The sequence below is a fragment of the Emydura macquarii genome, unplaced genomic scaffold (assembly GCF_026122565.2).
Source record: "Emydura macquarii macquarii isolate MOO-44397 ecotype Brisbane River unplaced genomic scaffold, CSIRO-AGI_Emac_v2 contig_2846, whole genome shotgun sequence".
Classification (NCBI taxonomy): domain Eukaryota; kingdom Metazoa; phylum Chordata; order Testudines; family Chelidae; genus Emydura; species Emydura macquarii.
This window is the reverse complement of record NW_027132983.1, coordinates 3,594,931-3,621,956: the sequence shown is the minus strand read 5'-3', so window position 1 is coordinate 3,621,956 and position 27,026 is coordinate 3,594,931. Positions and strand designations below refer to the sequence as shown.

At 44.6% G+C, this 27,026-nt stretch overlaps 1 protein-coding gene across 2 annotated transcripts in view; it reads right to left on the bottom strand.

Annotated features, from left to right (window-relative positions):
* IPPK (inositol-pentakisphosphate 2-kinase) overlaps window positions 1–13,993 on the bottom strand; it is an 81,233-nt gene extending 67,240 nt beyond the window's left edge. The window contains exon 1 of one of the 2 annotated variants that reach the window (XM_067568159.1): window positions 13,798–13,993. In XM_067568159.1, coding sequence (XP_067424260.1) covers window positions 13,798–13,878 — 81 coding nt within the window. In that variant the 5' untranslated portion in view covers window positions 13,879–13,993. The remainder of the gene's footprint in view (window positions 1–13,797) is intronic. The other variant, XM_067568160.1, reaches the window with a different exon arrangement.
* Window positions 13,994–27,026: the final 13,033 nt, after the last annotated feature.

Below are 27,026 nucleotides of genomic sequence, written 5' to 3'. Positions count from 1 at the left end.
CTGTCTGTGACAAAACTGTGCACGAGACAGTTGAGTTTTTGTTCACAGTTTATTATAGCTTTCACTGCGACCTCTTTTAAATATTCTGTTGAGTGGGCATTTCCCGATGTACCTATTGTTTCTGAAAGATATGCAACCCCATCTTCTGTGGTTGCACAGGCAGATATTACTGGATCGTGGTGTACATTGCTCCACCCATCAAGGTTTAAACTGGCAAAATTTCCCCGCAGTATTTCGTGCACACTGTTCAAGTTCCTCCTCATACACCGTATCTAGCAAAACCGTCCACCAATGTCTGCTCTACCAGGTGGAGAGTAGCCTGGTCATAAGGACTCAACCATGTTAACGAAGTGTTTATTGTGAATGCGAAAAGGAGGATTTGTGGCATAAATGAACCCAGCAATCTTTTCATCTATGGTGTCATGTTGGTGTTTGCTGGTCCTTACTACAAACCCATCCAAGGTGGTGGTTTTTACTGGGTGATTGAAATATTTTGCTTGCTACTGATACTTTGTTGTCTAAAATACGTTTAGTTGCAGCACTGCTGCTAAAAGTACCAATGGATGACTCTGAAGTTGTAGCAACATAGCAAACAGCTTGGGAATTTACTTGTTAAATCACACGTATAGTAAAAGGCATAGAGAGAGTCTTGAAGAATGATGCATTGCAAAGTGAATTATCTAAGTTACTAACCAGTTGATCCACATCAGACATATCCACATCTTCATCCACATCATTTTCTCCCAATAAGCAGGTTTCATTGTGATGTTTCACTCTTGCAACTAGACCCTGCATCTCCTCCTTGCACTTCTTACACTTGACACATTTTCCTTTTTTACCCAGGGAAGGAATTTCTTCAAAATATTCCCAGATAGGGTCTCTCTTACGCCCAGAAGCCATGACAGTTTTTCTGTGGCAAAAGTGTGGGGGAATATAGGAAACTGTGTATGTTCTGAATAATGTCTTCCTTTTTCCTTTCCAGTCCACTCCACTGTTCCCTTCAACTCTGCCTCCGTCCTTTGTCTCTCTGTCTTTAAGACAATATCTTAACTAACTCCTCTGCCTTGCTTGGCCCAACTCCACCACCACATAAGCACAGAACAACAACAATCCTATCCAGCCTGCGTCTTTCTTTGCACGTGATTTTAGTCTGCTGAGAAACAGAAACTGAAAATCCAGAACTTTCAAGAAGAGCTGGTAGTTAGGCTGGACAGACTAGAGCCATTAATTCATTTTTATGAGACCGTAAGTGTAGGTTTAGCATGTTTGTGATGACATTTAATTGTAACTTTTTTTAAGTGAGAGAGAAATTTAATATTTTATTGATGATTTAAAAAAAATTAAAAATCCAATTAATTTTTTTTTAATCATTATTTTTTTTTATCTACCATCCCCGTGCCAAAGGGACAATATACCCCCCCCCCCCCCACGCTTCTGCCCTCCACCACATCTACCTCCCCAGACATCCTGTGATCCATTCTCTCCCCCATGTCAGGATGAGGCTGTATTGGTTTAAAAAACAACCTGGTTTAGATGCGAGATGAAGGCAGATATAAAAAAGTAAAACAAAACAAATGGAAGAAATGGGAGGTTGATAGTAATGAATATAAATGAGAAGCTAGGAACTGCAGAAAATTGATAAGGGAAGCACAGGGACAGAAACAGAAATCTTTGGCCAGCAGAGTTTTTAAAAAAAAACAAAAAACAAAAAAAACACATTCTTGTCCTTAAGTATATCAAGACCAAAAAGTATCTTGAACAATGGTATTGGTCCAGTGCAAAATGGAAATGGTAGAATTATCAATAATAATGCAGAAAAGGCAGACGTATTCAATAAATATTTATGTTCTGTATTTGGGAAAAATCTGATCATGTAATCATATCTACTCTTTCCACTCCACTAGTACCCATGGAGGATGTTAAATAGGAGCTACTAATGTTAGATATTTTAAAATCAGCAGGGTGGATACCGTCCATCCAAGACTTTTAAAATAGATGGCTGAATAGTTCACTGGTCTGCTAACCTTGGTTTTCAATAAGCCTTGGAATACCTACAACATTCTAGAACATTGAAAGAAATCTAATGTTCCAATGTTTAAAAAGGATAAATGGGATGACCCGGGTAATTGAAGTCCTGTCAGTCTTACATTGATTCTGGGCAACATACAGCTAATTCAGGACTCAATTAATAAAGTGGTAAAGGAGGGTAATGTAACTAATCCCAATCAGTGTGTTTATGGAAAATAGATCCTGTCAAACTAACTTGACTTTTTTTTATGAGATTATAAATTTGTTTGATAAAGGTAAGAGTGTTGATGTAAACTACTCAGACTTCCATAAATCATTTGACTTGGTACCGCATGACATTTTGATTAAAAAACTAGAAAGATATAAAGTTAACATGGTACATTTTACATGGATTAAAAGTTAGTTAACTAAAAGACCTCCATGTAATTGTAAATGGGGAATCATCACTCAGAGGGTGTATTTCTAGTGGGATCATGCCATGGTTCTTGGCCTTAAGCTAGTTGACATTTTTATTAATGATCTAGAAGAAAACATAAAATCATCACTGACAGAGTTTCCAGGAGACACAAAAATGGGGGCGGGAAGGAGAATGGTAAATAACAAAGAGTAAAAGTTAAAGCGACCTGGATCTCTTAGTAAGGTTGGCATAAGCAAACAATATGCATTTTAGTACGGCTAAATGTAAACGTACACATCTAGAAACAAAGAATGTAAGCCATACTAACAGGATGGGGGACTCAATCCCAGAAAGCAGTGACTCTGAAAAAGATTTAGGGGTCACAGTGGACAAGCAACTCAACATGATCTCCCAGTGTGATGCCATGGGAAAAAGGGCTAATGTGATCCTTGGAGATATAAATAGGGGAGGAGAGAGTAGGAGGAGGGAGGTGATTTCACCTCTGTATACAGCACTGGGAAGACTAAATACTAGAAAACTGCATACAGTTCTTTTGTCCACATTTATAAAATAATGTTGAAAAACTGGAGAGGAAGCAGAAACCGGCCACAAAAAATATTTGAGGGCTGCCTTACAGTGAGAGATTTACAGAGTTTAATCTGTTTAGCTGATCAAAAACGAGACTGGAGGTGATGATTATGGTGTGTAAATAACTTCATGGGGAGAAAATACTTGATAGAGGGCTCTTTATTGTCGTGAAAAAGCCCATAATGAGAACTAGTGGCTGGAAGCTAAAACCATACAAATTCAACTTGGAAATAAGGAACAATTTTTTTTTAATTTTTTTTTTAAAGCAAGGGTGATTAACCATTGGAACCAACTCCCAGGGGAAGCAGTAGATTCTCCATCACTTTAGGTCTTGAAATCAAGACTGGATACCCTTCTGGATGATATTGTTGCCTTGTTGGCCCAGGCTTTTAAATAACATTTTGAACCGTCTTGAGTTGCTTCCATTAGGAGGAGAAAAGTGATGAGTCAGGTATTTCTTTGGCACTAAGTGCACAATCTTTTTTATTTACAAAAATGTATCTGAAGTCCTGCTTCCCTGAACACAGTAGAAATAAAGCAGACAGTTGTCCTTATTCAGAAACCCACATCTGCTTTTCCAGCGAGTACTGTGCCCAGAAAAAGCCCCATCTCTTGGCATCCTTCCAGGGTGATACCCTCATCTGTTTCTTTCACTGTCTGCTGACTCTCTCATGGATTTCTGCCTCACACAGACACACACGCCCCTTCAACCAACATAACAGGTTTTTAATCACACAAGTTATTGGGCTCAGCACAAGGGTAACTGGATGCAATGTAACTGCCTCTATGATATACACACAAGGTCTGCACTGGTTTAGATTTGGTTTCTTACATACAATTTGGCTAAGTCTTATCTGCATGAGCAAATTTTGCCAATTTGATTAACTAAACTGATTTAGTTACATTGCTGCAACTGCTCTTGAATGGACATTTTTCAGTATAAGGAAAAAGCAGAGTGCCTCATTTTCATTTAGCATAAGCTGGTAAAATTTAGTTCAAATCAGTACAACTTTCTCATTTAGAGAAGGGCTTAGTTAAAACTGGGGTAACTTCTATATGTAGACAAGGCATTAGACACAATTCATTTTATTTTACGTTTGGTGTATATCAGTATAAACATTCACTCACAAAACCAGAGTATTGGGTATCTAGACCACCCTTATATTATGTTTATTTGAGTGCACAAATGTAATCTGTTGTGGCTACATATACACCAACCATGGTTCTCACAAGTCACTGTATGCAAAGCTGTCGTTTTCCTTGTGTCCCCAGGCATCAGCGGTGGGAGTACTAATGCACTGTGTGAGGGCGCATGGTATGATGGAGTGTAAGGAGCACCGATCAAGGAGTTCTCCAAAGATTGCAAAATGTGGAGAGTTTAGGATTTTGGTACCTGTAGGTCAACCAGGGTCTGCAGCATTTGGGTCTCTACCTCAGAAGACCCATTACATCCTGGTGCATTTCCTCTTCTTGTCCATCCTCTTTCTTTTTCAATGCTATCAGTCATATTGGTCTTCCAAGCCCATTTTTCATGGTATGATGCAGCACTGGCTTACAGGATCTAAGAACAGGTCCTCCCTAGTCATCCTCATCAGAGTTATGCATTCTGCAGGCATGGAGGGGGAAACCCACAAGTCCACTATACCAAAAGCTGCTGATAGGCACACAGATGTAATATTGGATTTACAGTTCTAAGAGAAGAGGAAAGATATGTTTCAAAACTCTCTCTTATTCCCAAAAACATTTTTTATAAGAAATGCTTACAAACATCAGCTTCGGAGCACCTAAACTCAGCACCACTCTGCTACCCCAGCCATGGTGAGTATGACCTGTCAGGGGAAGGATTTTTCGTTGCATGAAGCTATAAAATTTCAGTTCCTATTCCATAGGCACAAGTATAGGGCAATGTCACTGAATATTGGCACTATTTTCCACAGGCAGTGGTGATTTTAGCTGATCTCACTCCTGAGGGTCACAAAAGCACAGAAAACAGTTATTACTGGCATCCCAAAGCTGCCTAGACCAGTACAGAACTAGCCTGTTTACTGCAATCGTGCCAGCCAAACTCGTTGCAGAGTGGCATGGGAAATGGTCTGACTAGGCAGCCATCCCTAGAAACCTTTGGGAAAGGATTGCAGAGTATCTCCATGAAAGTTTCATTGAGATCTCTCAGAAGGCTACAAGGGACATCCCTATGTATATAAAAAAAAGTGCCCTGCAAACCCTCTTCCCACCAAATAACCCAAAAGGGGAATTACAAGCAGATGCCAACCTTACCTCTGTTTTTTGCACCTCTTCCTCTTCTTGTATGAGGGAAACAATGAAAAGTCAAAACAACGAGAGTCCTGTAGCACTTTAAAGACTAACAAATTTAATTTCTGCAGGCATAAGCTTTCGTGGGCTGTAACTCACTTCGTCAGATGCAAGAAATAGAAATCAAATGGCAGGTATATATATACACATCCAAGTTTAAGAAACAACAATGTGGAAGTAGTTGAGGCCTATTCACAACCATTGATTAGGAGGTGAGAATCTGTGAACAGAGAGAATTACTTCTTGTAATGAGATAGCCATTCCAAGTCCCTGTTTAAACCCAGTTTGATTGTGTCAAGTTTGCAGATGATTTCCAGCTCTGCAGTTTCTCTTTGAAGTCTGTTTTTGAAGTTTTTTTTGTAGAAGTATGGCAACTTTCAAGTCATTTACAGAGCGTCCTGGGAGACTGAAGTGCTCGCCAATTGATTTATGGATGTTGCCATTTTTTATGTCTGATATGTGTCCATTTATTCTTTTGCATAGTGACAGTCCGGTTTGACCAATGTACATGGCAGAGGGACATTGATGGCATATATGAAATTAATAGATGTGCAGGTGAATGAGTTCCTTATGGTGTGGCTGATGTGGTTAGGGCCTGTGATGGTGTCCCTAGAGTCGATGTGTGGGCAGAGCTGGCAACGGGGTTTGTTGCAGGGGTACGTACCTGAGTTAGTGTTCTTCTTGTATGGTGTACGGTTGCTGGTGAGTATTTGCTTCAGGTTGAGGGGCTGTCTGTAAGCAAGGATAGGTCTGCCTCCCACGGCTTGAGCGAGTGAGGGATCATCTGCTAGGATAGGTTGTAGATCCTTAATGATGTGTTGTAGAGATTTTAGTTGGGAGCTGTAGGTGATGGCCAGTGGAGTTCTGTTGTTTTCTTTGTTGGGTCTGTCCTGCAGTAGATGACTTCTGGGTACCCATCTGGCTCTGTCAATTTGTTTCTTCACCTCTCCAGGTGGGTATTGAAAAGTCAATACCTGTGTCTTGTTAGCTTGGAGATGGACCAGGTGACATCTTTATATTTAAGCACTGTAAGGAAAAACTATGTATGCATTTACCTGAGTTACTTTTCCTTCATCAGGATCATCTGCACTTGCTTGGAGGGAATGGCTATACTGTGGCAAAGTCTCAGATAGGTCCTTGGTTGTGTCATGGCTAGAGATCCCCCACCACATTTCTCCCCCTCCTCCCTGATGTTCACAGCACAAGTCTCAGTCTTGGACTCCTCCAAGGTATCTACAGTGGTCTGTGGGGTGCTGGTAGAGTCTCCACCAAATATGGCATGCAATTTCTTGTAGAAGCAGCAGGTCTGCAGCTTAGCGCTGGATCTACTACTGCACTCCCTGGCCTTGTGGTATCCCTAGTGAAATGTCTTCGCTTTCACGCATCACTGCTGCTAATTCCTCTCATACCCCTTTAGCTGCATTCTCCCATATAATCTGCTCACAAGAGTCCACGCTTCTACAGCTGGTTTGTGGCTGTGCTCTCATAGCCTCTTCTCCCCATAGGCCCAGGAGATCCAATACTTCTAGGTACTCCAAGCAGCAGTATGCCTACTGCATGGAGCCTGCCTCATCAGTTGGACAGCTGCACACAAGGGGGATCTACTAGGTATGCTTACCCATGTGGGAAATCAGGAAAAAAAGCACTTCAAAAAACACACAGAAGGTTCTGAGGGAGGTAGCTTCCCGTCTCTGTGACCCCTGAGCAGTGCAGTTTAAAATTGCAACCAGAGTGGTCACTGTTGCACAGAATGGAGCATTGTGGAACAGCTGCTGGAAGATTGTTAGGGTCAGCTAGCTCATGCAGTATCTACATTCACTCTGTGTGCCTCAGTAAATCGACCATGACTCTACACTACTCAGGGAGGTCATTTTACTGCATCATTGTAACGGGACCACTTACATCACAGTGAAATTTGAGTGTAGACACATGCACACACAGATCGAAGCAAGGCAATTTACATCAACTTAACTCTGTAGTACAGACTAGGCCTTACTTACAGGAACCCATGACTACTTCACACAGCTCCTTCTGCAAAGAAGAAGACGCCAACTTTCAGTTTGACATAAAGTATCCTACCTGTGCATTTTGGTGTATTTCTTTGAAGTATTGATACCTAAAATAATATTAATAAGATTTGGAAGTCACTTCACTTATGAAATGAGTTATATATATATATATCAAAGATTTGGAGTTCATTTTTTGTTTTTCCTTCCATAAGAAATCTGTCCGTCACTCATCTTTGAAAACTCCAACTGTCACAAAGCAAGAGCTTTATAGATTTTTTTTTTAAAAGAATAACCCATAACAAAAAAAAAGCAGCCAAATCCCCTCCCCCTCTTCCCAAACAAAAAACAGACATCCACAGCATTGACTGCACATTTGATTAAATAGCCAACCAGCACAAACCAATGCAAAAATAATTGTCTCATATCATGACACATTGTTATACTTTCTTATGAAACAAACACCCTTAAGATATAGTTCATTTCTCAAATACACTCAGTACAAAATGGCTGTAATGCACTGAAAAGCACAAAGGCAAGCAGAACAAATATGAGACCATAAGCTGATGAGGAGACAAGAAATTTTCAAAATTCAAGATATTAGTAAACAGGACAATTCAGCACAAGTGCACAGGGATGAACAGGATAACCCAGGAAGATTTTCCAGCCCTATGTCTTATAACATGATAAATAAAAGATCTTAAGTGTCATACAGAAAAAAAAAAATCTATTAATCGGAATGTAGAATCTACATACACTCAGTTCAAAATAATAAAAATAGTTGTAACTGATATCTCCGTTCTTTCACAATAGTCTCTCAAAAAACTGCCATTAATACATAGTTATTAAATCTGCTATTAAAAACTGTAAGCATGTAGGTAACAATGCTATACATTTATAACCTCACCTTAACTGTTTAGCAAAACAGTTTCAGTAACATACAAAGCACACCAACTTCATATGGTTTATTATTAATAAATCTGAAAAATCTTAAGTGCCCTGGTACCACTAGTTGTTGAAATGTTAAGACTATAAATGTTTTTAAAAGTTACATATGAAGACTATTGTGGTTTGATATCATGGCAGCTAATTATTGTGATGCTCAATGAAGAAGTCATTTAGACTTTATTCATGTTACTGGTTTTTGTGCAAGTCTTGTAAAAAGCTAACAGGTTCAGAACAAAGATCTTTACCATGATTACCATACCCACCGGTAGGTAGTATTTTCTCCTCCAAAGCACTTTCAGAATAGCATGTATGCAATACAAGCAAATGCTTCCATTCTTCCCTTCCTGCTAGTATCGAATGCTAGCATGCAGTTTTTCAAACAATTAGTACTAATGATACTGTATTATATCCCCCGAACACACACACACACACCCCCAAAAAAGCTGGTAAGTTCAATTAACAGCATTTCCATCAATACTGGCTGAAAGAAAAACTACCAAGAAAGCCAACCTGCCATAAATACATCATATCAGGTACCATCTCTCTTAAATATCAGAATTCCACCTCTACTGACATTACATTCAAAACCGCACAGAAAGGTCCCAGAATTTTCAAGCCAATAGAAAAATGTCTAACATATGCTATTTCATTATTTTGTAAGCCTCTGCATTTGTGACAAGTGTTCTAGCCAGACATAACCAGACTTTTTGTCTACCTGAGGAATTCATTAATGACTTGACATGAACCATAAGGCTGCTCTGAATTCTCATGAAAATGGAAGAGTCACAGATGCCACATAAAGACAAGTTCCAGCATACAGTGTTCCATGTTACAAGTTTGCTCCGATCATGATGGAGCATTGTATGCTGAGACCTGTAGTCTTAAAGGCATTAGACCAGATTGTTAAATTCTGTGGGTAATGTTTTATTCACACTTGTAGAATGGCCAGCTCCACATTACACAGTGAAACAATGGTGTTGGCATAGTCAGAACACACACGTTTAGGTTCTTTCTATCCATACACAGTTGAACCCCCACAAATGCCACAAAAATCTGTAAAATTGAGTTTCTCGATGAGATAATTAATAAATAGTATTATTCCCTGTGCTCCAAAAATGGAAGACTGAATTGCAAAGGCTGTATCTAATTCATAACTCAAACTAAGCTGACCAAAGATACAGCAAAAAGCCCTCTACTCTGAATATATATGATCCCGTGGCTTGCACAACCTCGGGTAGCACCAACAACAGTCCTAATGAGTACACATTATTATGAAAGTGATAGGTAGTCCAGTTCACTCAGCAAAGACATTTTAGCTCCTCCTAAATTGATAAATAAAAATATTGATGACATTATATAGTTCACATAGAAAAAGTAGTAGCATGACAACCTTTATATGTAATTGAACACAAGAACCTCGGAGAGCATAAGCATATTTTCCTCTGAAGTTAAATATATTTCAGGGTCAGTGAAGAACAAAAAAATGGATTGCTCCACACTGGCCAAGTATTTTTTCTGCATACTATAATTATCATTGTGGCATCAGAGACACACTAATTAAAACACATCAGGACCTAAAACTGCTCTTTAGCCCAGATTCCCAAAATAATTACTCCCTTGGTCTATTAACCCCCCCCCCACAAAAACATGCTAGTAAGAGAACGCCCTCTTTTTCTGGACCACTCCAAATCATCATGTGCCTTGAAACACAAAAAAACTGTTTACAATTATATTTTAACAAAACATTAGGTTACCAGAGTATACCCTATGCACACAATAGACTTGAATAGAAGCCATCAGCTCCAATACACCAGAGGAAAAACATACATATTAGATTATATACTGAGGGAAAGAAATGGAATCCACAAGCTCTCTTTTTACAACAGAAATATAAGAGAGTTATTCCAAGCCTTATTTGAAACAGAATTTCTAAAGAAGATAGAACAATTTTCTAACTTAGGCACTCAAGTTTTAGTGTAGAAATCTCTGTTGGTAAACACTGGTTAAAAATACAAATTTTCACAGATGTGCAGCTCCCTTCTGAAAATTGAGACACCACCCCCACTTGAGAAAAGTCCATGGCTCACGAAAGGGAGAACATTCTCCTATGTAGAAAACCTTTATTACATCAATTGTTTGCAAGTTTCATTCCCCTGGCTCAAAGCAGGGAGTGAAGAAGAAAAACGGGTTTGCTAAGGCCCTGTTTACTCTAAGGCTTTGAACTACTGGGCAAGTGAGCTGCTGGGATAGCACAAGTGTGAATATCTATGGTTTCCACATTAACCCTGCTGTTTCCGATGCAACTTCGCTGGATATTGACATTTGTATTGTACCATGTAGTTGCAGCTGTATTGGTTTCTTGGTATCTATTCCACAGTTCACAACAAGGTGCTCTGAAATAGCGGCTTATGGGAGATTTCAAAAAGACACCTGGAAAGAGACTAGACGGACTACCTAAGGAGCGACTGAAATATGAGATAGTAATAAAAGGACTATTCATGCTGAAGGGGCTTCTATACCTGCAATTCCTACACACACTGGCAGTGCACAGCAGAGGACCATACAGTGGTTATGCCTTCCTTAGGTCTCGTCCAACCGGTGGTGCAATTGTGTGCACACCAGTGGAAGCAATCTTGTTTATGAATGAGTGATGTGTCACACGTATTCTAGGGCACCAAACCATGATTCCAAGCTGGATGCCTCATATGCTAACATTCAGGTTTCAGAAGTTTGAGAGAGATAGCACAAGGACTTCTTAGCAGCATTTTAGCCTCAGGTTAGGTTAATTGACATCACAGCCACTATTGGAGTAAGAACTGCATTTAAGCATTCATACAATTATTGCACAAGTGAAATACAAGAAAGTGTGACACATGCTTGGGTTGGACAAAACTTTAGTCACTACTCTGCCTATGCAACTATTCCATTAGCACACACCTACACTGACTGACGACAGACCATTAGAACAAAGGTCTCCAAACTGAGGGGCATGAAGGAACGTTTAGGTGGGACACAGCAGGGCGTGGGTCAGCCCCCATGGGGGTGAGAAGGGAGCGCCAACTTGCTCCATTCTGCCCCAAGCTCTGCTCCAGCCACAGCTCCCACCCCACTCCTGCCTCCAGGTGTACAACTAATGATTATCAACACTAAGCTAGTGTTTATATAGTACTTTATATGTTCTAATTTTTTAAATTAAAAAACACTTCTAGTTTTGTGGGTCACTAATGAATTACTAAGAAGCAAGATTCACTGGCTTGTTGCTCTCTGTACTGGAGCAACAACATGCATCCTCCTATTTCCACTGCAACAACCTTAAACCTTTTTTGTAATATTGGAAAGAGATTTGATTCTCTCAGGCACTATGTGGAATTTAAGGTAGGATTCTACACTTTCTACTTGTTTAAAATGTACTATGTCTCGGGAATAAGCAATCCTTTAAACACAATAGAGCATCGTTTCTCAGATTCCAATCATCCAACTACTAAAACAGCATCCTGAAGAAATGCGCGCACACACACAAAAAAAACCCAAAACACACTAACATTTTAAGTAAGGAGCAAAATTACATTCAACCTCACAGTAACTTATTTATGAAAATCTTCAACATAAAGGGCAGAAGAAAGTAGAAATGTCTCCAAGCTAAAACAAAAATAGGTGCCATAGTATCATTAGCACATTTTTATATGGTTTTGAATTCTCATTAGCTAAGCTAATTAATACATTATGAGGAAACTGAAATTGCACTGATCTGAAGTTTAGAACCTGATATATTCAGTCTTGGTCCAATACCAAATAAAAATATGGGTGGAGCAAATTTTAAAACATAATTACTTACCTAAATGCTTCCTGTCTTTGGCAATTTCTGCCTTACCAAGAGTAAAAAGGATAGTTTTAAATCTATTACCAGTCTAAGGAGATAAGAGATATCCTGGAAATGAACAGCTACTTATATCCATGTTGGAATTAGCACAGAGGACTACAAATGAAATAATACACAAGGCTACAGAAAACTTGCCAGAGCCAATACACATGCCTCTAAGACCAGTATATTAAAGTTTTGATCCCTGATAATTGAAATAAATAAAAATGCACAGCAAAAGAGATGTGAAGAGTAACATCCTGGCAGCAATAAAATGACTGAAGACTCTTTGATCCACTACAGAATACACATTGGTATTTATAAACTTTTCTATGGTGCTCATTGCCAGTGTCTGAGCATATGTTAATGAATTTATTCTCAACTCCCCAATGAGGTATGGAGTTATTCCCTTTCTACAGATGGAAAACAGAGGCAAAGATTAAATGACTTGCCTACATTCACAGACAAATTATGACAGAGCCAGAAGCAAAACCCAGATCTCCTTAATCTCAGTCCATTACCTTTGCCAGAAATTCCCTCTCTCTCTAGTGGGGAAGGAGGAAGAAAGATACTTCTAGTGCTCCTCTGCCACTCCTTAAAAAGAGTTTTCCTATGTCTTTATTCCTACTCCTCCCTTCCCTCCGCACCCCACCCTCACTATAAGGTAACAGACATTCCCTGGGTTCTTTCCCCTACATCTCCCCTCCTAAAAAGGTATCAAATAACTACTCATCAGGTCCTTTTCCCTGTTTCCCCTTAAATGGAGATGCAGACTTTAAGGAAACAGGTTCAAGTGCCTGCCAGGTAAACAAATTAGTGCTTAGCCCTTTCCACAGCTGTGGCAGAATTTCATGTCACATCGCACCCCGGGGAGGAAAACCAGAAGATGGGATCCTATATAAGCCATTAGAATGGAAAATTACCTGTTCAGGAAAGGAGAAAAAGCACCAGGCAAAGTCTCCCTCCCCTCCATTTGGGGAGGGTGGCTGTGCGTGGAAAAATTGGGAGTATTTTTAAGGCATGACTGAGAACAAAGGAATAAATGACTTTTCAAAAATAATCCCAGTTCTCTACATCTGTGGGAAAAGAGAAACAGCAGAGGAGACTTGCCCTAAGTTTGCGTCCCACAACTCCCCTCTCCATAGATGCCTGCACTGGGGGGGGGGGGGGGGGGGGGGCAATTTCCCTGTAGCTTCCTTCATCCCGTCCACGCAAACCTCCAGCTCCCTCTACAGAAAGGGGGGAAAGTCCCTCAAGCCTCAGTCCCCGCCTCTACAAGTGAAGGTGTGGAGAGTAATGTCCTTAGGACTTGACCCCGACCCCCGACCCCCTCAAGGGGGGACTGCACAGGGAGCGACAGGCAGTGGGATTTCCCTAGGGCCCACCGCACCTACCCACCCACGCACGGCCTCCCGGCCCGGCCCGGCCCGGCCCGGCCCTGCCCTGCCCTGCCCCGCGCCGCGCTGCGAGCAGTTCCCCGACCTGTGCCCTCCGACCCCTGCCGTGGCGGAGGGGTGGGGCGGGGAGCACCTCGTGCGCAGCAGAGAAGCGGCCCAAGCCGCCACCCCCGGCAGCCGTTAGCAGTCCCGCACCGAACGGAGCACGAGCCGAGGCCAGGCCGCTGGAGGGGGTGGGGGAGGGGTTCCCGCTCCCCGTACCTGGCTGTGGGAGACGACGAGGCTCTTGTTCCCTTCCCCGTGGTATTTCCATTCATTCTCATCCATCTTCTCTGCGTCCATCCCCCGCCCGGGCTGTCCCCGGCTCGCTCCGCGTCGGGCGACGGGCAGGTCTCTATCCCCTCCCGCCGGCCCCGTGGTCCTTGTGCGCGAACGCTCACGAATCAACCATCTGGCATTCAGGCTCCCCCGCCGCCGCCACCCCCCCCAGTCAGGCAGCCGGGTTCCCACAGGAAGTCCCGCCTTCCGCCGGCAGGGTCAAGAAGCGGCCGGAGCTCACACAACCCTCGCCCGAGCCGGCATCGCAGAGGCTCGCGATTGGCTGGCAGTCGGCAGCCATCTTGGGTTCGGTCAGCGCTCTCAGCCGCCATCTTTGATTGGGGCAGTGGGCGGCTGGGCTAGTATCGGGTCGGGGTGTCGTCCCCAACCAGCCTCTCACCTCAGGGGGCTGTTTAGATGGCCCAGCAGCGCGCGGTTTGCTCTGCTCTCTGACCGTCTGGGCTGGGGACTGCAATAAAATGGGAGCGTTGGGCTCTGGGGAGCGCCTCAGCACAGCTACCCCCATCTGTCAGAGCGGAATGGGCACTTCCTGGGTGAAATGAGGGGGAAGGGTCGGTCCACGGGAGGGCAGGGCATAGTCTCAGGGGAATGTTGGAGCACCCCGCAACCTGTGCCCACTGGCACCTTCTCACACAGGGCTAGGAGAAACACATTGTGTGGATTACCCCACACCCTCCAGTGGATCAGTGTAAGGGGGTGGTGGACACATATTGCAAGGTGCCCCATATCTACCCTTCAGAATAGGCCCCTCTGCACTTCCGTCTTTTACTGGGACAAAAAGAACATCCCCTCAGCTATTCTTAACTGGAGCAAGGACTAAGCCTGTGTAATATTAAATCTGCAACCTGTGTATGAATCTGACTCACGGTGTCTGAAAGGCTTCACTTAGCATGGAAGTTGTCCTCATTCCCACAGTGGTGAAGCCGGAGCAGCAGCTCTGTTAGAGAGTTTTCTAGTATCACCACTCACAAATGTTTTTTTAAAAAAATCATGGCAGGCTCTAAAAAAACATGATTGATTTTAAAATCATATTTTTAAAAATAAATAATCTGGGGTTCTTTTTATTTGCCTTTTGCTTTTTGAGCCTTCAGGGTGCACTGTACCCATATTTTTAAGATTTTCTCCACAAGCATAAGGGACAAAAAAAAATTTTTTTTTTTTTAAAGAAATCTGACTTTCTCACAAATAACTTTTCAAGAGGAACTGTAGGAAGCTCACATTATTATGGGTCAAGCAGTTTTCTTGCCAATTTTGCTTGTATATGACGAGAGTTTGTCCATATGCATGTTTTCACCCCTGGAGAGCCAGCCAGGAGGCCCGTGTGTTCAGAGTTACACATAAAACTGAGAAACCCAAATACACTGTGAGTATTATGGTATCTCTTTATGTTTGATTTTTTCCATATATAGAGCTATATCACAGGGCCAAAATAGAACAAAACTGCTCTTTTAATGGTAGTTGCATCCTCCACAAACAGGGAGTGATTAGTGGAAATCTTATTGCTGCTTGGAATACAAATACTAGAAGCCACATACCCTGATACCGCTGAGTATCATGCTGAGACGATGAGTACAGATAAACCCCCAGTATCTGAATTTTAATTTATAAAAAATTTCTTTATATCCTCTGAATGCAAAATTATTACAGAGGTCAAACAGAGCTCTGAAGGAACTCAAATGTGAAATTGCAGAACTACTAACTGTGGTATTTAATCTATCATTTAAATCAGCTTTTGTACCAGATGACGGGAGTATAGCTAATGTGATGCCAAGTATTAAAAAAAGGCTTCAGAGGCAATCCCGGCAATTACAGGCCAGTAAGCCTAACTTCAGCATCAGGCAAATTGGTTGAAACTGAAGTAAAGAACAGAATTATCAGACATATAGATGAATACAATTTGTTGGGGAAGAGTCAACATGCTTTTTGTAAAGGGAAATCATGCCTCACCAATCTAATATAATTCTTTGAGGGGGACAACAAGTATGTGGACAAGGGTGATCCAATGGATATAATGTACTTCGATTATCAGAAAGTCTTTGACAAGGTCCCTCACCAAAGGCACTTAAGCAAAGTAAGTGGTCATAGAATAAGAGGGAATATTCTCTCCTGGATCAATTACTGGTTAATATATAGGAAACAAAGGGTAGGAATAAATGTTCAGTTTTCAGAATGGAGAAAGGTAAATACTGGTATCCACCAGAGATCAGTACTGGGATCAGTACTGTTCAAAATATACATAAATAATCTGGAAAAAGGGGTAAACAATCAGGTGGCAAAATTTGCAGATGATACAAAACTATTCAAGATAGTTACGTCCAAAGCAGACTGGGAAAAATTACAAATGGGTCTCACGTAACTGGGTAATTGGACAACAAAATGGCAGATGAAATTCAATGTTGATAAATTCAAAGTAATGCATGTTGGAAAACATAATCCAAACTATACATATAAAATGATGGGATCAAAATTAGCTGTTACTACTCAAGAAAGAGATCTTGGAGTCATTGTGCATAGTTATCTGAAGACATCCACTCAATGTGCAGTCAAAAAAGATAACAGAATGTTGGGACTCATTGGGAAAGGGATAGATAATAAGACAGAAAATATTGTATTACTTCATTATAAATCTGTTATAAAGTTCTGGTCGCCCCATCTCAAAAAAGGTATATTGGAATTGCAAAAGGTACAGAAAAGGGCAACTAAAATGACTAGGGGTATGGAAAAAGCTTCATAAGAAGAGAGATTAATAAGACTGGGACTTCTCAGCTTGGAAAAGAGACAGCTAAGGGGGGATATGATAGAAGTCTATAAAATCATGACTGGTATGCAGAAAGTAAATAAGGAAGTGTTATTACTCCTTTTCATAACACAAAAACTAGGGGTCACCAAATGAAAATAATAGGCAGCAGGTTTAAAACGAACAAAAGGAAGTATTTCTTCACACAATGCCCAGTTGATCTGCGGAACTCCTTGTCAGAGGATGTTACGAAGGCCAAAATTATAACATGGTTCAAAAAAGAACTAGATAAGTTCACGGAGGATAGGTCCATCAATGGCTACTAGACAGAATAGGCAGGGATTGCTATTTGCCAAAGGCTGGGAATGGCCAACAGGATGATCACTTGATGATTACCTGTTCTATTAATTCCCTCTGAAGCACCTGGCATTGGCCACTGTCGGAAGAAAGGATACTGGGCTAGATGGACCATTGGTCTGACTCAGTATGGCCGTTCTTATGTACTATATATATCACATACTCTGATTATCTCTGTGTCTTCTAAGACAGAGGTTCTCAAACTAGGGGCCCCCCTAGGGGGGCATAGAATGTATTCAGGGTGGAATGAGATATTTTAGAGGAACAAAAACTTACTGTGCACATTTTATCCACAGTATAACTAGCAAACTGATTCCTCCCAACATATCAGGTCCTCACAAGATGCTATGAATTTGATTCTACATGGCGCTGTGCATTTTGATAGATTTCTTTAGATGTGCACATTTAATTTTAGGCATTGACCACAATCACAGTTTTGCTTTTATTTTATTATTACAGTGGATCGTTGGCTCTGTTTGAGTCAATGCTTTACTGTTTTTAATATTTAGTGAGAGTTGCATGTTGTTGTTTTTTAACTGGTATATGTACTTGTGTGGTGGGGGGGAATAAACTAATACAGACACAAAAAAGGGGGGGCACAATCAAATAAGTTTGAGAACCACTGCTCTAAGACACTGGAGGTCATTGGAATTGTTCTTTGCATAAATTATTTCCTCATGATTACAGAAGATGTCAGGGAGCCACAGCCTCTTGTTTTTTCTTCTTCGTTGTGTCAAAGTCATGTAACCTCTGCTCCAGGATACCCACTTTAAATGAGTAATCACCTATCTTACAGAGGTACTGTGAGGCTTAAATATGTAATGCATTTATAATCTGAGACTTTCAAAGAGCTTTACAAAAACCTTAAAATATATTTTTCTTATTATCTTCCACTTGGATTAATACAATTTCTCAAAGGACAAAATTGGCTAACAAATCCTGATGTCTGAGATTATGCCAACATATTTAATGTATATACACTCACATATATAATATGCACTAAAGTCAAAGCAAATTACTGTTCTTTGCGAATACAAGGTAAAATCCTGGACACCTTACTCAAGCAAAATTTCCACTGAAGGCAACAGAAAATCAATAGCAGTTTTGACCCTTTGATTTGGCCCTTTAAAGAATCTGATACTTTTCCTTAGGCTTTTTTAATTCTCATTAAGTAGTCTATGAAGTTTTGCCTTTATTTTATTGAAAATTCTTCCCTTTATCTACTCAACATACTGTGAGAAAGCAGTCAAGATGACACATAAGCAGACATAAGCCTATAAAATCTTATTTGCATAAATGAACATTTGTAAGATTTGTATAGTTTCCAAGTTTGGTTTTTAAACAAAAAGTCTCATGAAAAAGCAAAACTTTCTATGTGAATGAAAAGAGAAGCTGCACCTGGAAGGCTGAAAATAAAACATGTATAATTCTGCCACAAGAGACACTGATCCCTTGTACATCTTGGGTTAGATAAGTATGTGTGATTGGTTCATTTATTTATAACATCATTTTACTTTAACTGTGCAAATGAATTGTGGTTGAAATGATTTAGCGTTCTTTCTTTATTTAGTCAAAATATATGCACTGACAAAATTATAGGATTTATTTTCTTATTAAGCAAAACCACAGAAACTGAAGCTTTGAAAAGAAGAAGTGGTGATATGGATACTCCCCTTTTTTATACAAAACAAAAGTATTGCGCTATATCTCTCCTATGATGGAAAGTTTAAATTACATTTCTGCCTCATTTATGCTTTCCTTTTATCCAAGTTTTTTCTTTTTAATATATTGGTTAACTGTTTATGAATATGTAAAATTATACACAGTGGCATCTGGCACCACCATAATTTTATCAGGAAGACTTTGTATACAAAAGTTTCAGTCCAGACTAGGTACAAAATCAAATTAATTGTAATGCTTCATTTACTAAATAAACTACACTTGAGGAAAAATATACATGTCCACTGATTACATGAAAAAAAGTAAAGAACCAAATAGTATTCCTAATACTTTACTCGCAGAGACTATTCTTGGGCAAACTAATAGCTCCCTATTACTTTTACACCACAATTTTCTTTTAAAATTTTCACCATGAAAAAACAAGGTTACTTACCAGTAACTGTTGTTCTTCGAGATGTGTTGCTCATATCCATTCCAATGTAGGTGTGTGCGCGCCCCGTGCACAGATTCCCGGAACTTTTTTCCCTAGCAAGCCCCGCATGGCCAGCTCAGGCGCCCCCTGGAGTGCCGCGCTCATGTCGCGGTATAAAGGGCGCTGCTGGCTGCGCGGGTCCCCAGTCCCTTCTTTCTGCCAACTCCGACAGCGGGGACGGGGGTGGGTTTGGAATGGATATGAGCAACACATCTCGAAGAACAACAGTTACTGGTAAGTAACCTTGTTTTCTCTCTTCGAGTGATTGCTCATATGCATTCCAATGTAGGTGATTGCGTAGCCGTACCTTGGAGGAGGGTAGGAGTTATCGGTGACCTGATCTAGACAGCACGGCTCTGCCGAACCCTGCGTCTTCCCTCGCCTGTTCCACGATGGCGTAATGCGACGTGAACGTATGGACTGACGACCAGGTCGCTGCCCTGCAGATGTCCTGCAGGGGAACCCTCTCTAGAAAGGCTGCGGAAGAGGCCTGGGCCCTAGTGGAGTGTGCTCTCACCGGCCCTGGGAGGGGTACTCCTGCCTGCTCATAGCATGCTTTAATGCAGGCAGTAATCCACTTGGAGATGCGCTGGGTGGAGACAGGCAAGCCCTTCATCCTATCCGCCACAGCCACGAAGAGCTGTGTCGACTTCCGGAAAGGCTTGGTCCTCTCGAGATAGAAGGCCAAGGCTCGCCTGACGTCCAGCGAATGTCCCCTCCTTTCCTCCTCCGACCCATGGGGTTTGGGAAAGAACACAGGAAGGAAAATGTCCTGGTTACAGTGGAACTGAGACACCACCTTAGGCATAAAAGCCGGGTGAGGCCTCAGCCGGACCTTATCCTTATAAAAAACCGTGTAGGGGGCTCCGAGGTTAACGCCCTCAGTTCGGAGACCCTTCTGGCCAAGGTGATAGCCACTAGGAAGGCCACCTTCCATGACAAGAGTAGAAGGGAGCATGTAGCCAAGGGCTCGAATGGGTGACCCATCAGCCCGTTGAGGACCAAGTTGAGGTCCCAGGGTGGCACCGGGTCCCGCACCTGAGGGAAAGTCCTCTCCACCCCCTTAAGGAACCTCACCGACATAGGGTGAGAAAACAGGGAGCGGCCCTCCATGGGTTGGTGGAAGGCCGAGATGGCTGCCAGGTGGACCTTGAGGGAGGCCAAAGCCAGGCCCTGCAGTTTAAGCTGCAGTAAGTACTCCAGGATGGCCTGAATAGGGGAGATGCTAGGGTGTAACCCTCTCGCTTCTGCCCACCCCGAAAACCTCCGCCACTTAGCTTTGTATGTTACTTGCGTGGACGGCTTCCTGCTGCCCAGAAGGACCTGTTGAACCTGCATAGAACAGGCCCTCTCTCCCTCCGTCAGCCACAAAGTCTCCAGGCGGTAAGGTGGAGGGAGGTCAGGTCGGGGTGCAACAATCTCCCATGGTCCTGGGAGATCAGGTCGCACCGTCTGGGTAGCGGAATCGGTTCGGTGATGGAGAGGTCGAGCAGCATGCTGTACCAATGCTGCCTCGGCCACGCTGGAGCAATCAGTATAACGTCCGCCCTGTCCCTCTTGATCTTTAGGAGGACTTGGGGCAGGAGCGGGACAGGGGGAAAAGCATACATTAACTCCCCTGTCCAGGGAACCAAAAAGGCATCGGACAGAGAGCCCGGCTCGCGACCCCTGAGCGAGCAAAACCTCGGGCATTTCCTGTTCTCCGCTGTAGCGAACAGGTCCAGACGGGGAGAACCCCACCGTTGGAAAAGGGAAGCCACTATGTCCTGGTGTAAGGACCATTTGTGGCGGGGAGAAAAAACTCTGCTGAGGCGGTCCGCCTCGCTGTTTCGTACCCCCGGGAGGTGAGAGGCAGATAAATGAAAACCGTGTCTCACCGCGAAATTCCAGAGGTGAATGGCTTCCTGGCAAAGTGCCGAGGAGCGTGCCCCCCCGCCTGTTCATGTAGAACATGGCTGCCGTATTGTCCGTAAGGACTTGGACCACTCTGCCCCTGAGGAAGGGGAGGAAGGCCCTGCAGGCCAACCGGACTGCTCTGAGCTCGCGCACATTGATGTGCAGGGCTCTCTCCTCCAGAGACCAAAGCCCTTGGGTGCCCTGATCGTGAGAAATGTGGGCTCCCCATCCCCGATCGGATGCGTCTGTGATGAGCGTCACAGATGGGGTGAACTCTCTGAAGGGGACTCCCATCATCACTTCCCTGGGGTCCCTCCACCAATTGAGGGACGACAGCACCTGTGGGGGAACCAGGACCACTCTAGTTAGAGAATGCCTGTGTGGTACATACACCGAATTCAACCACGCCTGGAGAGGTCTAAGCCTCAATCGGGCCAGTCTCACTACATATGTAGAAGCCGCCATATGTCCCAACAGCTGCAGGCAGTGCCTGGCTGTCGTCATGGGGGACAAGTGGAGATCCGATATTATGGCTGCCATCGCCTCAAATCTTGCTTGAGGCAGGAAGGCTCTGGCTTGTACTGCATCTAACCTGGCTCCAATAAACTCAATACATTGAACCGGAGTGAGTGTGGACTTTTGCTCATTGATAATCAGCCCCAGTCTAGCACACAAGTCGCGTGTGAGGAACAGACTATGTCTCACATGGGCACTCGACCTCCCCTGATTAACCAGTCATCCAGGTAAGGGAAGACTTGAACACCTTTACGGCGCAGGTGGGCTACTACCACAGCCATGCACTTAGTAAAAACCCTGGGTGCTGAGGAGAGCCCAAAGGGTAGGGACCGAAACTGATAATGGTGTCCCGCTACCACAAACCTCAAAAACCGCCTATGGGCCGGTAATATCGAGATGTGAAAGTATGCATCCTTCAAGTCCAGGGCGGCATACCAATCCCCTGGGTCAAGGACCGGAATGATAGTGGCGAGAGAGACCATACGAAACTTAACTCGCCTAATATATCTATTTAGGCCACGGAGGTCCAGAATGGGCCTAAGGCCTCCCTTCGCCTTGGGGATTAAGAAATACTTAGAATAAAAGCCCCTGCCCTCTTCGGCCAGTGGGACTTCCTCCACTGCCCCCAACGTGAGGAGCGACCCAATCTCCTGCACCAGGAGCTGACCCGAGGCTGGATCCCCAATGTGGGACAGCCTTGGGGGGGTGTTGGGAGGGGAGGTTGTAAGCTGGAGGGCATACCCTTTAGCAATCACCTCCAGGACCCAGCGGTCCGTAGTGATGGCTTCCCATTCTGAAAGCAAAGGGCGAAGCCTGTCCCCAAACGGCCGACCAGGATCCCAGAGAGAAGGAAGAGTACTACCCTCCTGCTCTGGGTCAAAAACGTTTATTAGCCTGATTACCCCCTTTTGCAGGCCCATGCTGGCCCCTCGCAGAGGACCCCTGACGGCCTCCCCTGCTGGGACCGCGGTAGCGCTCACGACCCCTCCTCTGCTGGGGTGGTCGAGGAGCTGGCCTGGGCGGGGGCGGTGGTTGCCCTTGGACCTGCGGTCTGGACTGCTGCCTGGAGGCCTGAGGAGTATACAACCCCAGAGACTTCAGGGTGGCCCGAGAGTCCTTGAGAGCGTGGAGCTTGTCGTCTGTCTTTTCCGAAAACAGACCCAGGCCATCAAACGGCAAGTCCTGGATAGCCTGCTGAACCTCTTGAGTGAGGCCAGAGGCCTGAAGCCACGAGCAGCGGCGCATCACCACCGCCGAGGCCATTGCCCTACTGGCTGTGTCAGCCGCGTCGCTAGCCGCCTGCAGCGCAGCGGTAGCCACCGCAGATCCTTCATGCAGAACCGTGGAAAAATCCGCCTCCTGGTCAGGGGGCAGCTGGGAAGCAAACCTCTGCATCGAGGCCCACAGGTTCTTATTATACTTCCCAAACAAGGCCTGGTGGTTCGCTACTCTAAACTGCAGCGCCGCAGTAGAGTAGATCTTCCTCCCGAACAAGTCCAGTTTACGGCCCTCCTTGTCCTTAGGGGTGCTACCCTGACCCCCCTGACGGTCCCTCTGGTTGGCCGCATCGACCACCAGAGAACTGGGCGCAGGGTGGCTGTATAGAAATTCAAAGGGTTCCTTGGGGACATAATATTTCCGTTCCACCCCCTTAGAGGTGGAAGGCAGGGAGGAAGGGGTCTGCCACAGCTTCCTCGCTATCTTCATGACATTGTCATGCACTGGCAAGGTCGCCCGGGAGGGTCCCAGAGAGCCCGAGGGCCCAAAGAGGGAGTCCTCCTCCTCAGACATGAGCTTAAACTCCATGCCCAAGTTCTCAGCAGCCCTCTTTAGGAGGTCTTGGTGGGCCCTGAAGTCAAACAGGGGCCCTTTATGATCCCTTGCTGCTGCCTCATCCGGTGACGATGAGGAAGAGAAGGGTAGGGGTGCGGAAGAGGGTCCCACCCCAGGGTCCGAGTCCTCCGAACCCTGCTCATGAACCTTAGGGGCCGGGGGGACTGGGGGGGCCACCACAGAATGCAGTGACACCGAGCCCTGGGGCATAGAGGCATTCCAGGGTCCCCAATACGGCCACTGCCAAGGTCCCTGGGCCCACCCCGCAGCCTGCAGGGAAGGCTGATGGAGCCGCACCGCCCTAGTGTCACCAGAGCCCCCCGTGCGTCGCTTATGTCGCCGACGCGTGGAGCGGTCCGATGAGGACGACGTGGACCGGTGCCGACGTCTGCGGTGCCGGCGATGAGAGGAGGACGGGGACGACGACGACGACGCACCCGACCTGCCCCTGCGGCGAGAGGACTTGCGATGCCGCTTGCCCCCTCGAGACCGAGAGCGGTGCCGACGATGGTGACGCTGAAGGGAGTCCAGCCGTCCCGAGGTCGGTGCCGGTGCCATCACCGGTGCCGGTTGCAACGGTGCCATCATCGGTGCCAGCTGCAACGGTGCCATCATCGGTGCCGGTTGCACCGGTGCCGGAGCCGGCAACAGTGCCGAAGCAGGCGTCGGTGCCGGGATCGGCGGTGCCGCCAGATGTGAGTCGCTGCCTCTCGAAACGACCGACAGTGACCTCGATCGGTGCCGGGACGGGCTCCGCACCGTAGATCGTGAGCCCGAATCCCGGTCCCCGCTCGAATCGGAGCTGGATCTGCGGCTCCGGCGACGGACTCGGGACCGCCCACGGTGCCGCGGTGCCGAGTCGCTCAACGACCTAGAGTCGGAGCTCGGAGGGGAGCCGACGCTCTCCACCCTCCGTGACCGTCTGGCAGGAGACTTAGATTGGGAGTGTCTCCAACCACCGGGACCACCCAGCGCGGGTTTGCCCCGAGACGCGGGTCCCTTGTCCCTCGGCCGAGGGGGGGACGGAGGCGTGGGCAAGGCCATGAGGGCTCGTGCTGCAGTAAACGCCTCCGGCGTCGACGGCCCTTGCAGGTGCACTCCCCCACTACCAGGAGTCGGGGGAGGCAGCCCGCGTGGAGACCCCGGTGCCGGAGTAATCTCAACGGCGCTTGGCTGGGGCGTCTCCGTACTTCCTCCACCCTGCGCGGGCCGGAGGGAGATCTTGGGTGCGGCCGAAGGCCGTGCCGTCTTCTTGGCCACTTTAGAGGCCCGCGGCGGTGCCGAAAGCGGTGCCGGTGGGGGGGCGCTCCGCACCGACGACACACTTGGTGCCGACGGAGACTGGGACGGCTTGGAAGCTGGACGGAGCGCCGACTCCATTAGAATCGCCTTTAGCCTCGCGTCTCGTTCTTTCTGGGTCCGAGGCTTAAAGGACTTACAAATCTTACATTTGTCTCGACGGTGTTCTTCTCCAAGGCACCGGAGACAGCGGTCATGCGGGTCACTAATAGGAAAGGCTTTAGTACACAAGACGCAGTTCTTAAAGCCTGTGGACCCCGGCATGACTCCCAGCAGAAGAGGACCCCGTCCGGGGTTCTAACTTGTCACTACAACTACAAACTAACGAACTCTATAACTACTACTATAACAAGAAACGTTGAAAACAGTCAAACAACTAGGGAATGAGCTACTTGCACACAGCAAGAGGCGATAGTTCCAGTAACTGTCACAGGCGGAAAGAAGGAACTGGGGACCCGCGCAGCCAGCAGCGCCCTTTATACCGCGACATGAGCGCGGCACTCCAGGGGGCGCCTGAGCTGGCCATGCGGGGCTTGCTAGGGAAAAAAGTTCCGGGAATCTGTGCACGGGGCGCGCACACACCTACATTGGAATGCATATGAGCAATCACTCGAAGAGAGAACTACTTTTAGTTTTGTATTCTTATGCTTACACTGAACTCACATCCAAGGAGAACTGGATGTAAGGGCTGGTCTTCACTAGAAAGTTAGGTCAATCCAGCTATGTCACTCAGAGGTGTGAAAAACGTAGTTAAACTGACCTAAGCCCCAGTATAGACAGCGCTAAATTGACAGAAGAATTCTTCCATCGACCTAGCTAGCAATTCTGGTTCCCAGCTAAAACGTTGGGTACCCTTGCAGAGTTGACAGTGTGTCCCAGCTATGCTGAATAAGTGAGTTACAGCTTCTAGCTGGTGCCACCACAGGTTTCATTTTCATGTGACATGAAGGATTAAAGAGAGAACCATGGACACAAGGTGCATCTCCTCCTCCTATGTACAGTGACTACAGTAGATGACTGTCTAGGTTTGTGCTATTCTTTCTGCTTCTTCTGCAAGAGTGGGACAAAGATCCCATTGATCCTACCTTAATCCTCTCCAGGAGTCTAATCCAAAACCCACTGAAATCTATGAAAATTTCTCCACTGACTTCAACGAACTTTGAATCAAACCCTTGGTGATATAGTTTTCCTATTCATGCCCTAGCAATGTCAAAACTAGATTGTACAATGTACAATGAGCCTCACAACTAATCTCAGTTTACCAGGGACCTTGCGCTGAACTGTAAATACATTTTTGTGAAGTGAGTTCAAAACTATTTGATTTATTGAGGTAAAATTTCAACCGGATGCCTCTTGCTAAGCTCACGTATTGATATTGGGCTGTGAATCATTTCCTGGAGTGAGAAAGAAGCCAGTATTCTAATGATTGAAAATCAATGTTATGACATCATGCTCCAAGAGCAAGAAAATACATTTCTGGTTTGTACTGGATCTACAAATATTGCGTGTGTTTCTGAGGAGAGCAGGAGAATGTAGGCATATCATAACATATCCACCCTTTCTAAAGATAAAAAGAATGATGTAAAATAAAATATTTGATTACTTATTAAATCTAGTAATTATGTCCCAATATATCTTTTACAATCAACTACATTGATTTCTTTAAAAAGCTCAAGGTGAAAAACTTGTCTGAGAGTTTATAAGGCAATACTAATATTGAAATTAGGGCAACATGAATTATTCTGCTAATTACTTTTAATGTATTGCATTGTATTTCCAAATTTTGAAAGATGGAATCATTTATTGTAAATTATTCTTTTGTTACCAAAAACTTAAAAGCCCTAACTTTCTCATCCCTAATGAAATGGCACCACTGCCTCACCTACTTTTATTGATTCAACAATTTTTTTTTTACAATTTCATATACTTGGTTGAAGTCCAAACAACCTAACCACCTTACACTGTGATTTTGTCAGATCATACAAAATAAGCAATATTGGGCCTAGTTAATACTTGAATGGAGACCTCCAAGAAAAACCAACATAGTCAGTGACACTCTTCTCTAAATCACTACTAAACCAATGCTACAGTATGCTACATTTGCTACATTTCAGATTAGCAGCTCAGTCAGCCCTGCAAAGTACTGAGCATTCTGGCCCAATGCAACAAAGCACTTAAATTGGACAATTTACATGCTTAAAGTTAAGCACAGGCTAGAGTGCATTGCTGGATTGAGACAAATTATTCAGAACCTTGCAGAATTGAGGCATAAAGATAAATCAGAAGTTCTGTCTGCTGTGATCATTAAAAGATACTATTTTTAGGTACATATTAACTCTTCTATCATGGCCAAATTCCAAC